Genomic DNA, 18,184 nt, shown 5'->3' with positions numbered 1-18,184 from the left:
TTTCCTAATTCCAAGCTTGCTTGTCTAAACTCGCATTCCCGTGTGATCAAAGCTAGCTGTCAAAGATTGCCATTTCGTTCTCGAAAGCGAGGTGCCCTCCCACCTCAGCCGACTGCTTTTCCGTTTCTCAAACCAAGACCTCCTCCTCTTGATCGCTTGCTGACGGCTACTTCCTGATCCCATCCACGAGCCCCCTTCTCCACTTTCTCGTCCCTTTAGATCGAGTAGCGATAAGCCTCCTCTCCTCTCTCTATTGCATGCCCTCGCCATTGATGAGATGGGTTTCTTGGAGACGGGCGTTCCCCTGAAGCGGACCGCCCCTCTCCTCCACTCTTCGTCCGCCGCCGGCAGACGGCCGCGGTTGAGATCCAGGGTACCCCGCTTCCTCATCAAGGTCCATTACCTACACTGGGCCTTAGCGGTCGCCGTTTTCTTCCTCGTGGTCGTACTGTTCCAGGCCTTCCTCCCGGGTTCCGCGGTCGAGGGCCCGCCCCAGCAGTGGGGCTCGGTTCTTGAAGGGGTTGGTGATCTAGACTACGGGGATGGGATCAAGTTCGTGCCGACCGAGCTGGTCCAGAGGTTGGACCGGGAGAATCAAGAAGCAAACGCGTCGGCTATGGCCTTTGGGGAACCGCTGAAGCGGTTTCCGCTGCGGAATCCGCAGCTTGCGGTGGTGGGTCTCGGTTCTTGTCGAGTTCTTGGTTCTTTTTCTTTCCTTACAATTTTTTACTAGCTTCGTGATTTTGCGCGTGATTTGTGAGTGATGAGTCCTGTATGTAGGTTGTTCCGGATCTATATCCGGATGCCATGCAGCTCAAGATGGTTAGCATTGCTGCTGCTCTGAAAGAAAGTGGGTTTGACATTCAGGTTAGCCGTGAAGAAGATATTGTTTTTTTCTGTTGGCCTTCTGGTTGAAAAGAACCGCAATTTCTTTCGACGCTATTGATGTATTTTTAACCTCCTCATAATAATTTTACAAAAGGGTTTTTAAATATACGTAGGAAAATTTTATAGATAAAATATAAAATGTGATTTTCATTTTCAAGCTGGCGTAGTCCGATCTAAATCTTAGCCATATTTTGCGATGATGCTGTTCATTTCATGACACATCCCTCCGTCTTCCACTGAGGCTGTATAAACTCTAGTATGTCAATGTGGAACGTGGAAGTCTATTTTTGCAAGTGAAAACTGAATTATTCCATCACCACGTATTAAATTTGGCCAGTGGAAACAGAACCTTTTGGCCCCTCTAAAGTACATGTCAGTGTGATCCAAGAGGGACCAGGCTAAAGAGCACTGTAGACAGTGAATCTTTTTTCCAGTCTTTATGCCTATTTCATCCTGGCCATGTACCACTTCATGAATACTGTAATGAAATCCTCATCTGACCCTGAAAATAATCTGCTGGGTTTGTGAAATGCCCTATTTGGGTAATGTTTTTGTGTGTTTCTAACAAGATTTGTAGCAGAGGGTTTCATGTCACTTTTATGTTGTTATACATGTGGTGTAGGTTTTTTCATTTCATGATGGGCCTGCTCGCATTGTGTGGAGGTCGATGGGAATTTTCGTTAAGGTCCTGCCTATTGTAACAAATCCAGAAACCACTGTAGATTGGTTAGAGTAAGTGATTTAAGTTGATGCAGAAGTTATTGAAATATCTTTTAACTTGGCGAGTTCAAGCATAGCTTTCAGTTGATTCAATTAACCAGATCTTTTGTAACATTTCTATGCAGCTACAATGGCATTCTTGTGAATTCTATTCAGGCGAGACCTGTTTTCTCATGGTAAAGTATATTTTCCCTTAACAAATGTTTTGTATGATTTCTGACTATAATGGAATTCTGTCATCAACAATCAGTTTATTACCTTTTTTGTTATATCTGCAAGTAGAAGAGCTAACTGATTGCTTGTTTTATAGACTTTACAAGGGCTAAAAACAATCAAGCCTGTGAACTTGCACCTTCTTGTCGCAATATATGGACAGAATTGATCACTTGGTCTAATCAAAATTTAAATGCCTGTTAGTCCACCATATTTAAAGCTTACTATTCTTTTCTTGGTCTTTGACATAATACAGCATACATGACGCAAAATATTGTGTACTTACGAAGTTTATGTTTCCAAAGCATGCTTTGGTGATTTGGGTCTCATAAAAGAAGAATAGGGAATTTTATGAATTTAGGGGGGTTGAAGGCATAGTCATACTCTGTTTATGTTGTTCACCTCTCTTTCTCTTTCTCCCTCTCCTGCTCTTAGTTTTACTTGTGGTCCAAAGTGGCAAATAGTTGGGACGTTATGGTGTTGTTGTTGTGTGTTTTATTTTTTATTGCAAGCATATATTAAATGTTGTCAGTCTCTGTAAGAGGAACTATAGTGAATTGGATGGTTAATATGACACTCTTGTGAAAATAACAAAACAAAAGCTACATTTACGTGGTATTACTTCATGTGTCTGATGGTATATTTAGATATTTACATTATTTATTTTTTAATTTAAAAAATTCTTTTAGCTTGACCTTTGCACTAGTATGCAGTCTTTTGCAGGAGCCTTTCAGATCTGTACCTGTCATATGGACAATCCATGAAAGTTCCCCTGCACTTCGTCTAGTTGAATATTCTAAGAATGGACAATTTCAGCTTGTAAATGAATGGAAGCAAGTTTTCAGCAGAGCTACCGTTATTGTTTTTCCGACCCATTCCATGCCGGTAATACATTTCTCTGATGCTCAACTTGCTTCGTAGTATTTTGACTCCCTAAATCTTTGTCAGTGAAGGGATTCTTTGGTTTATTTATGCTCAATGTTTTTGGCCTTTTCTAAGCTTCCAGATGATGTATTCAACATTTGATACGGGTAACTTTATGGTTATTCCTGGTTCTCCTGCTGAAGCATGGGAGGCAGATAATTTTGTCGCCATGCAAAAAGACCATATATTGAGAGAGAGTATGAGTTCTACATCAGACAACTTTCTCATTGTTGTTGTTGGCAGTCAATTTTCATATAGTGGCATGTTGCTAGAGCATGCCCTCGTCTTGGAAGCATTGAGACCACTGCTCCAAAAGTTTCCTTCCTCAAACTCTTTTTATTCACTACTGAAAGTTCACATTTTGGGTTGGAACTTCACTAGTGCATACAAGAAGGCTCTTGAGGTAATGGTTTGTATTTCCTTTTCTTTTTTTCTTTTGTATAATAATTCTTGCTTGTTTTGGTTTCTTCTTGATGGACATTATTGCTTAAAAACGAAAATTTTCATGTTTCAAAATCTTTTCCTATCTGTAATTTTCTTGATGAAATTCAGTGTTGTTTTCACAATTTCAGGTGATTGCTGAAAAGGTTGGCTACCCAGGTAGCATTGTGGAACATATTGTCATTAATGGTGACACTAACAGATATCTCGGTGTAGCAGACCTAGTAATATATGGATCATTTCTTGAGGAGCAATCCTTTCCAAATATTCTAAAGCAATCTATGAGTCTGGGGAAGTTAATTATTGCTCCTGATCTGAACATGATTAGGAAATATGTAATTACTACTAATATTCAGAATTTTTTTTTGTTTCTTTTATCTGGCTATGACATCTTTCAGTGACTAATTCTGTGCTGGCCATACTGCTTTTGCCCAGGTTGATAATAAAGTCAATGGATATCTTTTTCCAAAGGAGAACATTAGTATGCTTACTCAGATTCTACTTCAAGCAACTTCAAATGGAAAGTTATCTCTACTTGCTCAGAGAGTTGCATCTGTTGCGAAAGGGTATGCCAGAAACCTCATGGCTTCTGAAGCTATTCAAGGCCATGTATCATTGCTAGAAAAAGTTCTCAGGTTTCCATCAGAAATTATGCCTCCTAAGGCTGTTGAACAGATCCCTCCAGAATTCAAGATGCAATGGCAGTGGGAACTGTTTGCCAATGTAAGAGGAGAAGACCATCTAAATAGCAGTTTTAGAAGCCATAAATATTTAGATACTCTTGAGGAGCAGTGGAATCATAGTCAAATGCAAAGCTCTGCTAACACTAAATCAAAGGTTGATGAAGCATTGATCTCCATAGAATGGGAGGAAGAGAAAAAAATTGAGATGATGGGTGCTGGAAAAATAACAGAAGAGGAGGTAGCGAATGTCTTCATTTTGTTTTAACTCTTTTACTTGGACAATTTACATTAATTTTTGAATCACTTCTCCCTCAAGGTTTTATTCTGTTGAAACTTGATGCAGTTGGACAGAAGTGATCAGCCTCATGGATTATGGGAGGAAGTTTACAAGAACGTCAAGAGAGCTGAAAGAGCAAGTAATGAATTGCATGAGAGAGATGAGAGGGAGCTTGAGCGGACAGGTCAGCCTCTATGTATATATGAACCTTATTTTGGTGAGGGAACATGGCCTTTTCTACATCAGACTTCACTTTATCGTGGAATCAGCCTTGTAAGTTATTAATATATCATTTTTTATTGAGAAAACCTCACTACTAAAGAGTAATGCTGGAATTTCAGAAGCAAAATTGAAGTCGTACTTGAATGAGAAAAGTACGGTCATCATGCTATACCATATTTATGACACAAGTAATATATATCATTTATTAGAATGTGGGATTCTTGAGAATTGATGAGACTATCAATGTGTGCAAGAATCAGATAATTGTCTTAACCCTGGTTAGGATGCACGGATATTCTACAACATTAACTCAGAAATAAATTGCTTGCCATACACATGAAGATGAACAAGTTAGAAATATGAATAGTAAATGGTAGTGGGTGGTCTCCATAAAATTTCAACCAGCTTAATAATAGCTTATGAGATAAAAAAAACACTTGTATTTCTCTTAACTATATGGACTGGCAACCAAACAAAATGCTACATTCTAATAAGTCTTTTTCTGTCTGTTCCTTAAACAGTCCTCTGTAGGTCGGAGACCTGAAGCTGATGATATAGATGCTTCTTCTCATCTTCCAATCCTCCGTGATGGATATTACCGAGATGTGCTTGGTGAATATGGAGCTTTTTTCACTTTGGCTTACCAAATTGACAGTATACACAAGAATGCCTGGATTGCGTTTCAATCTTGGAGAGCTTCAGCTAGAAAGGTTCGTGCATATTATATGTTGTTTACACTTGCTTTTAACACTCTTTTCGAATTTGATGTAGAAAAGCCTTTGTACATCAATGGTTGATTTTTTAATGATTTTTTTCGTTACCCTTCTGCTGTATCTTGTCTTGTCACAATGCAGTACGAGGAGTTATTAAGCCTTAACTATTTCACTTTTGGATCAAATTAGCTATTACAAAGATCTGTGTTGTGTTAGAATCTTTATCAACATTTTCTACAAGGAATAGGCCTCTAAAACACAATGCACCATAAGATAATCAGATAGTTATTCTTTGTTCAATGTAGTAAGCAATGCAGTTTTTGTTCTTTGGGCTATTCATTTTTTAACCTTTGACTTCTCTGCATAGGCCCATGAAACCTTCACTGCAAGGATATACTGGTTTCCAGTCAAAGACTGCCTGCAAGTCTTATACATTAGCACCGTGACTATAAAGATCAAATCATTGAAATCAGAATAATTTTCTAGGGCCTCAAGGGGGATACTACTTTTGTTACTGCAACTGGATCTGATATAATTATAGATCCATGTTGCACTATTCCATATTTGCCTAGTAGCAATTTGATTTGTTCTTCGTTAGGCTCATTGTATACATGATAAAGTTTCAAGATGTACGAAAATTCCCTTCTCATAAATTTCCTTAAGAATTCGCTGATCTATTAAGGACATAGGTTGGTTCCTTTCTAATTTTAGTTCCTTAAAGAGTTTGTCTATATATCTAGATCAGTCTTATCTCAGTTTATGGCTGACCCTATATTTGAAATTAATTCATGCTTGCAAGTACTAATTACATAATGTGCAACATTGCATAGCTGAAGCATCTATAGTCTCATCTGAGTTCATGGCTGACCATATATTTGATTTATGTACTGTGTTAGTTTATGAAGCACAGAGCAACTGAATTAATGAGTCAATGACCAACATTTTTCTTTGAATCCATTATTTGCAGTTTATGATTGTTAAATGATATAATTGTGATCGGCAATTCAGCATACAGTCCATGTTGAATCTGGTACTTGTGACGCTTGACTACAGGTCAGCTTGTCTAGAAAAGCTGAGACTCAACTCCTGGAGGCCATTGAACACCAAACCCATGGTGATGCCCTTTACTTTTGGGTCCGAATGGATAAAGATCCAAGAAATCCTCAGAACCTGAATTTTTGGAGGTTTTGCGATACCATAAATGCTGGTAACTGCAGGTTGGATACTTCTATTACATGCTATTTTTGTTGTAAAAGCTCAATAATGTTTTATACAATTCTTTAAAAGAGTGGTGAACAAGAATAACAAATCCAGACATTTTTTATATGGATGAGAAATACATGTGTAAAAACAACTCATCTTTTTCCTCTAATTTTTTCTTTGAAGAACCGCTGTCTCCGAGGCTTTTCGAAGGATGTATGGTGTAGGTGATGATTGGAGTTCTTTGCCACAGATGCCTGATGATGGTGATTCATGGTCCGTGATGCATAGCTGGGCTTTGCCGACAAGGTCTTTCCTGGAGTTTGTCATGTTCTCAAGGTAAGATTTTAAGTTTTGATAGTTCAGAACAAGAGTTTTACAGATTGAACTGAAACTTGCATACATTTATGAACTTTATTAAGTTTGCAACTGCATGGATCAAAAATAAATACAGTGTGCTTCTCTATGCATGCTCTTCCTGTTACGGTTATTTTTGATGTTCACTGATGGAGAAAACCATGGTTTCTCCTCGGTGCTTAGGTTAAAAGATTGAAAACATGTCCAGATGTTGCCCGTTCCATAATAATTGGCTCGTGTTTCCTTCCATACGTGTTGGTAGTGTGCTTGTATATGCTCGAGTGTCTGAGGTGTCTATGGCGCCTTTGGTGAAGTGGCCAACTTTTTTGTGCAACTATAATAATCGTTCTGATTTCTGAACTCTGTTACCAGATTGAAATATATATGCATGCATGCTCATATGTGACCATCAAATGAGCTGACATCTGATAAGTTGGAACTGTTTCTGATTATTTAGACAGCTGCAGTGAGTGTGGTATCCAGTGATTATGAAATGTGTGTTTTATGTGTGACTACTTCCAATCAAAGATATGACAAAAAAAAAACTATTCTAGCACATTTTTTAAAGAATGGAAGTTGATATTGATTTTCAATTTGTCAAGGAGATTTGTTATTCCAACCAACTACTTTTTCATTAGAATCCACTTAATTACATGGTGTTACGGGAGAAAAAAAGCTTGTTTTATAAACCAGCATATCCATGATTTGCAACACAGAATACGTCTATGAATATATGTATTTGCTTTTGCTAGTTATATTCACACATTTAAAAATCTGGTTGTCGTCTTTTTCAGAATGTTCATAGATGCAATGGATACAAAGATGTACGATGAGCATCATCAAAGTGCTAGCTGTTACCTGAGTACATCTAAGGTAATACTTGTTCATGGTAGTACTATCAATTGTTCTTAGTGTCAGGGGGGCATTTCCTGCTTAATCCAGTTGCTCATTGGAGAAAGTCTTTGATAGTGCACATGCTACTTTTCTAACTTTCCCCATATTGGAAATTTGTGTCATGGAGGCATGTTGTTCCACTATTTATTAACCTTTTATTAGGCTCATTTTCATTTGGAAACGAATTATAATAGGACAGTCAAAAATGAGCCAGGACATTTTTTTAATGGTCATTGCAGAGGAGACTATAATGTGCGAAGAAGAAAGAAAAAAATAACAATTACATCTCTGTCAGACACGTGTAGGTGATCAATATACAGACAGCCACATAACAATCTATGAAGCAGTACGCATATATCTTGTGTCCCATGCTACAACAATGTGAGAGAACCTTAGGTTGCATTTAATTTAACAATCTCTTTTTTAACTGAAAAGTTTCATCATAATTGATTGATTATGGGCTTTAGCATCACATAAAGTTCCCTCCATGTCATTTGGGTGTTATGGGTCGAGTCACATAAACATCCTTTCAGTTTGTAGGATATGGTTGAATATATTGTCTCTCTCTAGATCTCACATTGACGGGTGTTTTTCACATTTTTTCTTGTGATTTTTTTGTTGCGTTATATATATACACACACACACACACTTGGCATTTCTGTTTCCTTCCTTTGTCACCACTTTTTAAGGGACTGCAGCTGTCGGTTGATTGTTTATTGATCTATTTGAAGTACAATTACTACACCTGGTCCCGAACTAACAACACAATGACAAAGGCCACAAGTTTGAAAAGTTGATCTTGCTTTTTATCTTCCTCTTTAATATTATTATTGAGCTACTCTTGTTTATTCTTTAAGTGCATCTCCAAAGACTAGGATGATGGTGTGATGGCTTATCATTTATGTTTAGATTAAGAATCTTTTAAGTGCATTTGAAACCTGAATCTTTCTTGACTTCTGCATGCATTTTTTGGTATTAATCTCATACAAACGTTTCATGTTTACAGGACCGGCATTGCTATGCTCGTGTGCTGGAGCTGCTCGTGAATGTATGGGCGTACCATAGTGCACGGCACATGGTATATGTCGACCCCGAATCTGGATCGATGGAGGAATATCATAGGCCGAAGAGCAGGAGAGGTAAGATGTGGATCCAGTGGTTTTCATATTCAACACTGAAGAGCATGGATGAGGATCTTGCAGAAGAAGCCGATGCGGATCACCCAGACCGAAGGTGGCTGTGGCCTTCCACAGGCGACGTCTTCTGGCAGGGGACATATGAGAGAGAGATGAACAAGCAGCAGAGGCAAAAAGAAAGAAAGAAACAAGAAACGAAAGATAGAATTCAAAGAATAAAGAAACGGGCACGGCAAAAAACACTAGGAAGATACGTAAAGCCACCACCCGAGAGATCTGGTTACCGGAACACTTCTGGAACTATTTGACACATTTTGGATCTTACAGGATATCTCGTGATTCTTTTGCCCCATTCGTGTCATTTTTGTTTCCGTCTTGTTTTTTGGCTGAAAAGAAAGATAAAGCAGTCTTTCATTTTTCTTCCTTTTTGGCATTAAAGATGATTCTTGGATCAGATCCAAGCTCTACAGGGTGTATAAGGTGTATGGTCTGTTAACATCATATATACCATTAAACGGGAGATATTGCTGAAACTTATCCGTGTATAAAGTACTTTCTACTGATTGGTAAAGTATTTGTTAGATCATCACGGATGCCTTTAATAGGGCGCAAAATGCAAGCCGTCGTTCACTGGAGTCGGCTCCTACGGGAGATTTTGAGCCGGAAAATTTACCATTGGAAAGGGAATAATAGACGTTCATCGGTCACAAACATAATCCTTCAAAAGTGATCGGGGATTTCAAATTTGTGTATATCAGTAGTTGAGGTGCAGTGTAATAGTTAGCTACCTTTAACATCTCGGTTTATATTTTAAAAAATTATATTTACATCCCTATAATTATGATAATTATGAAAATAAAACATTTAGATTCATTTATCATAACTATGTTAGATTTACTAACGAAAATAAAGAGCAAACAAGTAATTTTAATATTTTAGTTAGTAATGATAGATGGTAACATCGTTGGCATCGACACCTCAACGCCCTTGTTGTTGCCCTTCGCCTTCGCTCCATCATCGGTTCAAAGAAGGCCTTTATTGTTGCCGTCGTGGACCTCTTAGGTGCCTCCAACGCACCGACTAGGTCCATCAAGGATGCGCTCAATGCCCGTTCAATCGCATCATCCTCGTCGAGCTGGGTACCATGCTACCCCTCTTCACACTAGTGGTGAAAGATGGGTGGAGGGGTTGGTGGAGGACGCGACAATAGTGATCACCCTAGTGGTAGGATGTGACACGAACGTGGAGGCATTCAGGAGGGTCGATGGTGCCAACATCCTGATAGATCTAGCGGTTAGGGGGAGTAAGAGGGCGAGGGGAAATGCTATAGGTGTGCTACTTAACCTAGTAAAGAGTAACGAAGATAAGACAATGAAGGATGTCAGAGAGGTGGACGGGAATGAGGCAACTGTGAGGGCTCTAGTTGACGACGATAGTAGGGTGAGCACGAGGGGGAAGAGCAAGGCAGAGGTGCTATTGAGCGTTCTAGAAAGCAAGTAGGGGAGCCAACTATAAGGGTCTTGATGATTCCGCGACTCCATGACGCAAACTTTGCTCTATAACAAAATCGTAGATCGCTCCATTGTTGCTCTGGATTTGCCACCGTTGACGCAATCCGTCACCATCAACTAAAACATCAAAATTACTTTTTTATTTTTTATTTTTATATTTTTATTAATAAAATCGATGATATTATAATACATGGATTAAGATATTTTAGTTTTGTAACTATAAGAATATCAATATAACTTTTTTTAAGTATATGAAAAATACTTAAGATATCTAACTACAAAGAATAATCTATAATTAGCCAGTTGGATTGGATTTCTATAATTAGCCCGTTGGATTTTGATGACCAACACATGAACGACTTTCTCACGTTTGGAGCAAAGTATCTGTTATGTTAGCATATAAGGTAGCATCAGATAGCAAGGTCGAATTTACAAGCACAACAGTATCAATTACTTGTTCTGTACCGTCGACAAGTTTCATTATTGGAGCATTTGCAGATGTCATGAGCACAACAATGACCGACACTTCATTCTCAATTAAGTTAATCTAGCATCATATTTACTACATCTGATTTGTTAAAATATAAGATGGCAAAATTGACATATCCACTTTGGGTAAACATGTCGGGGGACAAAAAAAAAATGTCAGCCGGCTTTGATCTCTTTAATCACGCCTTCTGTGAGTGCATTTGCATCATAATTCTTGCCGAAAAATTTGACAAACTCCATGTTCGGATTCATCAAGTACCTGAAGGATGTTCAGAATTAATATCAATATACAAGAAATAATTGCCAGTACATGTTACCGGGTCTATGACAGCTTATTACAAGCTTCAGCCCATGGTAAAGAAATGATTTAAGTCCACAAAAAGAAAAAACAATTGAGCCAAAAAAACTCGATACCTAAAATTCCAAAACAATCTTATATGGGAAGATAACTTCAGAATGCCATAAAAAGATATAAGGTCACATCAAAGCAATTATATTAATTATCTCTATGAGTCAAGCCAATACTGAATGGATAAAAATACCATAAAACATTAAAACATAGATAGGACCATCACAGCCTGTTAATTTTAATACGTATAAAATGGACCTAATTATACCATGGTGATCTAAAAATTCATGAATCATGCTAAATCAAGATGCAAGGGCACAAGGAAAATGGATCAATCAACGCAACTTGTTTTAGAAGATTGTTTACTACCACAGATGTTGAGGCAGAAAACATCATGACAGAAGCTATTTCCAAAATGCTTGCAGTTAGATATATAGCTATCACATCAAGACCCAACCTGCCGGTGCAGTCGGAAAACTGGGAACCGGACCTATGACCAATTCATTTTATTAATTAGATTGCCGATGTCAGAATATTGTACTGAACCAATTGAACTGGATGAGTTTTTCATGACCCATGACAACCAGCCAAGTTAAAACAAGCTGGTCGGATTCCATCCTCATCTTTGCTTCTGAAAAAAAAAGAGTAAATATTATTATAAATAGGTTATGTTAGAAATACTTAAGAATATTTAAGAATGGATTCTATCTTTTAAGAATATAAATAGATAATGTTAGAAATATTATTTAAATTTTGGAGTATTATATAATACATAACTAAAGTTACTATCTTAAGTTTATTAAACATAACACATAATGCCTAAGATTTTTTTTTTTCATTTTTTCCTATGTTTTTTTTTTCTATTTTTGTGATATTTCTTTATTTTTATGTTTTTAACATAATATATAATACATTTCTATTTTTAAAATTTTTTGACTCATCAATCTGGCCAGTGAGGCTCAACCAGATAGATATCTAGTCAGGTTCCAATAACCATGTTCAAAATCAGCCAACAATATAACATAATGATGAAAGCCATTGTAACTTGCAATTATTGTTTATAAATGATTAATATAACAGAGTCAGAAATTTAGTAAACATAAAGTTAGCAATTGCAGCATGTCAAATGCAGCATGGCATCTGTACTTCAAAAATGAAATGAACCCACAGGTTCTATCAGCGATACGTACATAACAATAGAGTGGTCGACGAGGTAGTCAGAACCCTCCTCCTCTGTCTTCATGTAATAGACCCGAAAAGCACGAGCAACTTGTCTTATCTCATCTGCTGTACCAGTTAAGCCTATCAAGTCTGGGTGAAATTCTGCAATCCAAAGTAAAGACATGTGGGTTACAATATCATATAATCCATGAATAATAGAATACAGACAGAGCTGTTGATCCATGATAATGTGGAAACACATTATGTTATGTGAATGGCAACAGAAGAAGGAAATGAAGAAACAGAACAAAATAACATTTTGCTTCCAGTCACACAAACTAAAGAATCAAGATAAAGCACCTTTCACATATTCATGGACTTGTTCAACATTGTCTCTCTCAGGATCAACTGAAATGAAAACTGGTACAACTTCCATCCCTGACTTTGCTTCTGAATAATATACTAGAAATCAGTGTTCATATAGTCAAATTATTAAAAATAAAAACAATAATCACACGAAAAGGGATTAGTTCACCAATAGATCCAAGTGCAACATCCATGTTGTATAACCAAAAATGCACATCATTGTGGTGCACAAAAATGCCAATGGATGAAAAGGACACACTACTATGGAAATTTGCATATTAATGTGATTCTCATAAGATTGTATTATTAGCAATCTCACAATTACTATAAAATCTTGATAACAGACTAGTGAGTAGTGACCACATATAAAGCAAGGAAGTTTCAAATCTTACCACAAACTATTATCACAATCACAATTGAACATCATAGGAATTGCTTCCGCTATTCTATAACAAGATGCAACCATGATTTCAAATATCATGGCCTACCAACTGCAACATGCAGGTGTCAATACTTACCAATACTTGTGCACTCACCAAACTGGTCTATACTGACATATTAAACATGTTCCAGTATTTTTCACGTGTACAAAGGCATACGATACAACCGGTACTTACTGGCCCAAGAAGATTATGGTACCAATATTTTTACTGATATTTAAAACATTGGATGTGATTATCTCATAGAATTAATATGAAGCATAAATCTTTGAATCCAATGACATTTTTAGAACTATGGACAACCAATGTTGTATATAAGCATATGAAATTAACCCAATAGTTGCTTATGCATTAAATTAACAGTATATTACTTATTTTATCGACAGCAGCAGCCAATTTCTGGAGTTCATCAGGACAAATATCAGGGCAATATGTGAATCCAAAGTATATCAGTGTCCACTTCCCCAGAAAATCCTTTTCAGTAACCGTTTTGCCATAATGGTTCACAAGCTTGAATGGACCACCAATAGCAGCAGTTCCCACAGATGGTCCCTGTTTCACAGTACTTGATGAAGTCTTCAGTCCTGCAAGTGAAAAAACAACAAAATGTGCTAACCTAAGAATAAAGAAAGATGGTATGTTAAGGAATTAGCCAATCAAGTATATACTCCCTTCTGCAGTGGGACGTAAATATGTGATTTAATTCTTGAGTGATAATGAAATGCCTATTCCAATTTTGTTTTCCATTAATTAAAAAAACAGTATTCAGGCCCTGATATCGTCCTTTTGACCATCTGTTGGAAAAGCCATCTGTGGGACAATATACCTTAGATTAATTGTGCTACCATGGTAAACCATGGAATTAGTCTTAATGACAGTAAAGATCTAGAAAGAAATGTAAAAGAATAGCAGAAAATTGATTTGCATATTGAAATAAGAGAATCAGCTGTAGAAATTACTTGGAAAATTTTCAAGTATATGCATTCCCTATCTCTAGGAAGACTCAAACAAGAATGTGTTTTTTTGTTAGCAAAACAATGAAAAGTATATTTTTTGCAAAATGAAAAATTTTTAAAAAATATTTTTGCAAAAGGAAAATTAAAAAGCTTTGCTGATGGTACCTAAAAGAAATAACTCCATTTGCGTCAGCGCTAACCAAAAACTCTAAGTCTAGAGGAGTCCAGAGGAGATGAATTCCTCCACGGACCAGATTTTTTGTTGGCTCTTGCCTGAGTGGCCAACCAGTTAACAATGAAAAAGTAAATGGTATGCTCATACTCAGCAGGAAACTACCTTCAATGTGTCGTTTCTTCTCTTTGTCATAGTAAACTATCAATCCTCCTCCAGTGACAATAAGCAAAACAAGGCTCAACCATGAGACAGGCTGCAATATAAATCCCAGAGAATTACTATAGATAAAGTAACCTGAAGATATTCAAGAACATATTGGAAGTTGGAATGTAACCAGACTATATTTTACATTTAGGAGACAAAAAATGAACCAAAGATACTGTTAATATGAGATTTGCTGGTAAAGAAACAAAAGTATCCTACATGCAGAATATAGGTAAAAATATATATTAATGGCACTTGGTTATTGTCATTCTAATAGAAGAACAAAGTGTAAGAGAGGATGGTAAAGCACAAGGACAAAGGTATGGCTACCTTCCATAAGCTGACATGTTAGGCATACCACAAGAAAATAATGCATAAGCAAGGCAGAACATGGTCTTTCTTTGAAGTACCCTTTCTCTAAAGGACATTCTCGACATCTGAAGGCGACTAGCTAATTTTGTCATAAGGTTGATTCCAGAATCCAGACTTAAAAAGTTTATGATGCAAATATTAATGCATTTCAGACAAGTTCTTATCCATTTCCTCCACACTCATTCCAGCTACTGAGTGACCAATCCTATGACCAACAGTTCAAGTGAGAATTCTTCTACCAACTAACAATCAAATCACACCTCAGAACTAAAACTAGGTGAACACCAGTTGTTCATTGGGTTCATTGCTTCTATCAAACACTGCTGAAGAGACCTGGACACGTAACATTCTTTTTTTCTTTCTTGCATGACGAGATGAAGCTTGTAGATCTTTTTCGTATCAAACTATCAATTACCACTAGGTTTTTCCTGAGCAATTCATACCTTGAATATTCTCCAATCAATACATATAACATATCAAAAGGCATATAAAATAAAATAGAGAATCAACACCTTGTGCATCACAGACCTGTATTGACACCTTAGTTGAAGCGTTTTATGAATGGACAGGTGCTCACATCACAAGGATAAGCCACAAACTGTTGTCGTACATTTTGCTTTAAGTGGTATGCCCCAATAACTTGAGTCATAGTCAATTATCAGCCATTTTGGACAAACTTGGATATAAATCATGACATATTGACATTTCAAAACTTATGTTTCCATGATCATCTACAAACTAGAAATACAGATCTCTACTGATAGGAATCTAATTTCTATGATAACTGTCACATAGAGCATAACTCTAATCCCCACGAAGAATAAAAATTTAAAAGTATGGTTTTGTTACACATATCCTTCAGCTAGATATATTTGAATGTACACCCATATTGCATAAATCTGGACCATTTGCCTTTTCTTCTTTATATAGTTTGAATTTGCATAAATGTTTCTGCCAAATTTTTAATCCTTAAAAGTTAGAATTAATTGTTAACAAGTATAAATGACAATAAACAAGCTATCACTTAGCTTGTTGCTATCATAAGCATTTAATTTTGATGACCCTGATTCATTTTTACTGGGCACAGCAAATCCTTTTACAAAAGAAAGAACAAAGGCAATAAAAATCCTGCTAAGAAAAGTGGGCCCCGTTTGATATATAAGTGATTAATTACTACTATTTTAAATAAAACAGATAGAGATAGTTCAATCCTATTGTCATCAAATCTGTCCTGTTTCATTTAAAAAAAGATATGCATAGTACTAGTCACCCCTCCTCGAACAGGCTTTTGAGAAGCAGTCTGATCTGAATCCCCTGTCCCATTTTTCTCATCAGAAGCAACTGTTGCTGATATCTTCCCATTTGTGTGCTCTGAAGTTGTAACGGATCTAACCAGACATTGATAAGAGAAAGATGAAGTCCTGTTTGCGCTTGACAAGATCGTATTCTGTAGGACAAATGAACAGAATAATCATCACACCAACTAAAAAAGAAAACAATGAACAATAAAGATGCAAAAACTGTTACAACTTGCAAGTACTTAAAGTCATTAACTTTATTAGATACTAGAGTCGGTATTCACTTGCTGCATCCATACGTATCTGATTACTCAACCTTAGATAAACAAAATCAATATATTGTTGAAAAGTAAACGATGAGGATATCAAACTTGCTATCAGAATTTCTGGAAGCAAAAAAGTTGCTAGACCTGCAACATATATATTGTAACAATTTCAGGCATTTGACTATTTTACCAAAAACATAATGTACCATATGGAGATCATAAACCTTATGCAACTCAAATAGACATAAAGAAAATACCACATACTAATCCTAGTATGATGCACTGCAAAACAGCACCTAGTAGGGCACAAGAACCGATCAGGAGATTAATCAGATCAACAAGAAAAAAGCTTTATATCTCATGCCTACATAATATGTTAAAATAATATCATATGTCAAAATCAAAGAGCAAATTCAGCACATTTAAACAGATAAAAAGCGCAAAGGTAGTAATAATCTAACTTTTATGATTTAGTATCAAAAGAAATCTCATATCTCCTGATCCTGCCAATTTCACCACTAGTGCAATATAGATGTTGGCAGTAAACTTTCTTCTGTTGGAAACATAAAAGTATTACATTGAAAAAATAAGGTATTTTTAAAACAGTGATCTTACTATTGATACAACTGGCAAGCAGCACATGTTATGGTAACATGTTTTCAATAAAGAACTAATCAGATCGAAATGAAGAAAACCTAGTCTTGTGTATGAATGAAATTCAAAATAAGATTGAATGCCTACACAAGCAAAATAGATTATAAAGGTGAAGAGCTACATATGTAAAGTCACCTGAGAATGTCGTCCATGAGTAATCAAACCAATAAAAGCTTTAAGTCCCTTAATCTTGCTCATTGACTTTAAATAAATCCTGGAAATGTTTAGATATCATGATATGTTGATCACACTCAGCACTCAGCAGCATAGAAAATGAGTGAAATATAAACTAAAGCTTTTAGGTTAAATAAAAATAGGTAAGAACGAATACAAGTACTACAAACTTAAGGATTTTACGACAGTTAATCAGTGGGATACGCTAAACCCTATGTATAACCCCAATATTCTAAATCTTGAAAACCTAAGCCCTAAACCCTGAAATCCATCATGGGATACGCTAAAACATGATCCATGTCCGATCTCATTTTCATCCGAACTCCGATCGGAAATCTGACCCGATCGGCCAATTCTAGGACTGATATGGTCATTCGCACGATGGCCTTCTTTTCCTGTACACAAACATATCTCAAGGAAACGTAAACGAATTAAAACCAGCACAAAAAGGAGGGAAAACCAAAAAGAAAAACAGATCAAACTGCATTTTGTTCAACATGAGTACGATCGACCGAAGGAAATGAGGTTTAACCCACCAAGAATCTCCACAAACACAATAAACGGCAAGAAGATGCAAGAAAACGCAAGAAAGGCGAGAGAAGATAAAGAACCAACCTCGAAGATGACTATAAGAGATGGCCAAGATCTCTCTCTCGCGTGCAAGCCCTTCTCTCCGTAGAGCCAACGAGGCGGCGCCCGTGGGTTGTTGGAGGAGCGCGCTTCGGATCGGGTCGTGGCCGGTGGATAAAGATCCAGCCGGATACGGTAGATGCTACGGTATTATTTGTTTATCAGGTTTCGGGTCGGATCGAGTTGGATCAGACGGTCAAAATTGAAGTCCAGTCGGATCAGATCAGATCTCGAGTAGGTGTGTGTGTGTGAGAGAGAGAGAGAGATATTGAGATAAATACAATATGCTATATTAAATTTTATAATGCTATTTCCAAATTTTTAAATAATATATATGTAAAAACTGATTAAGAGAAAGGCTAAAAGAAAGAAAGAAAGAGAAAAGAAAATAAAGAGGAAAAAAAGTATAAAATGATAATAGTGATAAATAAAATCATGTGAATCACAAAACTTCCTTTTTTTCGTTTGTCA

The 18,184-nt window shown here is 36.6% G+C and overlaps 2 protein-coding genes across 4 annotated transcripts; one reads left to right on the top strand and one right to left on the bottom strand.

The window, feature by feature from the left end:
• Window positions 1–9,201, top strand: LOC103997010 (uncharacterized). Its single transcript, XM_009418128.3, has 14 exons — window positions 1–673; window positions 781–867; window positions 1,511–1,620; window positions 1,734–1,784; window positions 2,535–2,706; window positions 2,828–3,148; window positions 3,318–3,521; window positions 3,622–4,107; window positions 4,213–4,419; window positions 4,890–5,078; window positions 6,135–6,298; window positions 6,468–6,620; window positions 7,433–7,511; window positions 8,539–9,201. Exons 1-14 carry the CDS (start codon window positions 278–280, stop codon window positions 8,974–8,976), a joined length of 3,057 nt encoding a protein of 1,018 aa, XP_009416403.2. The 5' UTR covers window positions 1–277; the 3' UTR covers window positions 8,977–9,201.
• Window positions 9,202–10,683: 1,482 nt separating this feature from the next.
• LOC103997009 (protein SCO1 homolog 1, mitochondrial) lies at window positions 10,684–17,851 on the bottom strand. 3 transcript variants are annotated; one of them, XR_010501012.1, is made up of 9 exons: window positions 17,699–17,851; window positions 17,045–17,123; window positions 15,962–16,138; window positions 14,278–14,368; window positions 13,356–13,568; window positions 12,539–12,628; window positions 12,208–12,340; window positions 11,475–11,648; window positions 10,684–10,927 (listed from the first exon to the last, which is right to left on the bottom strand). XR_010501012.1 is itself a non-coding variant. In XM_065166442.1 (8 exons), the coding sequence occupies exons 2-8, from the start codon at window positions 17,105–17,107 to the stop codon at window positions 10,825–10,827; spliced, it is 870 nt and encodes a 289-aa protein (XP_065022514.1). In that variant the 5' UTR covers window positions 17,108–17,123; window positions 17,699–17,851; the 3' UTR covers window positions 10,684–10,824. The 3 variants fall into 3 exon arrangements, 2 of the variants coding, with proteins under 2 accessions (XP_065022514.1, XP_009416401.2); XM_065166442.1 differs by lacking the exon at window positions 11,475–11,648; XM_009418126.3 differs by lacking the exons at window positions 11,475–11,648; window positions 17,699–17,851 and adding an exon at window positions 17,620–17,672.
• Between the last annotated feature and the right edge of the window lie 333 nt (window positions 17,852–18,184).

The sequence above is a fragment of the Musa acuminata genome, chromosome BXJ3-9 (assembly GCF_036884655.1).
Source record: "Musa acuminata AAA Group cultivar baxijiao chromosome BXJ3-9, Cavendish_Baxijiao_AAA, whole genome shotgun sequence".
NCBI classification, from domain to species: Eukaryota; Viridiplantae; Streptophyta; class Magnoliopsida; order Zingiberales; family Musaceae; genus Musa; species Musa acuminata.
The sequence above is the reverse complement of the archived record's forward strand: the minus strand, read 5'-3'. Positions and strand labels throughout refer to the sequence as shown.

Coding starts and splice junctions, on each gene's coding strand:
- LOC103997010 (XM_009418128.3), top strand. CDS start 278: ATGGGTTTCTTGGAGACGGGCGTTCCCCTGAAGCGGACCGCCCCTCTC. Junction 1,621..1,733: donor ACCACTGTAGATTGGTTAGA/GTAAGTGATTTA, acceptor ATTTCTATGCAG/CTACAATGGCATTCTTGTGA. Junction 5,079..6,134: donor GGAGAGCTTCAGCTAGAAAG/GTTCGTGCATAT, acceptor GCTTGACTACAG/GTCAGCTTGTCTAGAAAAGC.
- LOC103997009 (XM_065166442.1), bottom strand. CDS start 17,107: ATGAGCAAGATTAAGGGACTTAAAGCTTTTATTGGTTTGATTACTCAT. Junction 12,629..13,355: donor TGCTGCTGTCGATAAAATAA/GTAATATACTGT, acceptor TATATTATTCAG/AAGCAAAGTCAGGGATGGAA. Junction 10,928..12,207: donor GTCGACCACTCTATTGTTAT/GTACGTATCGCT, acceptor AACATCCTTCAG/GTACTTGATGAATCCGAACA.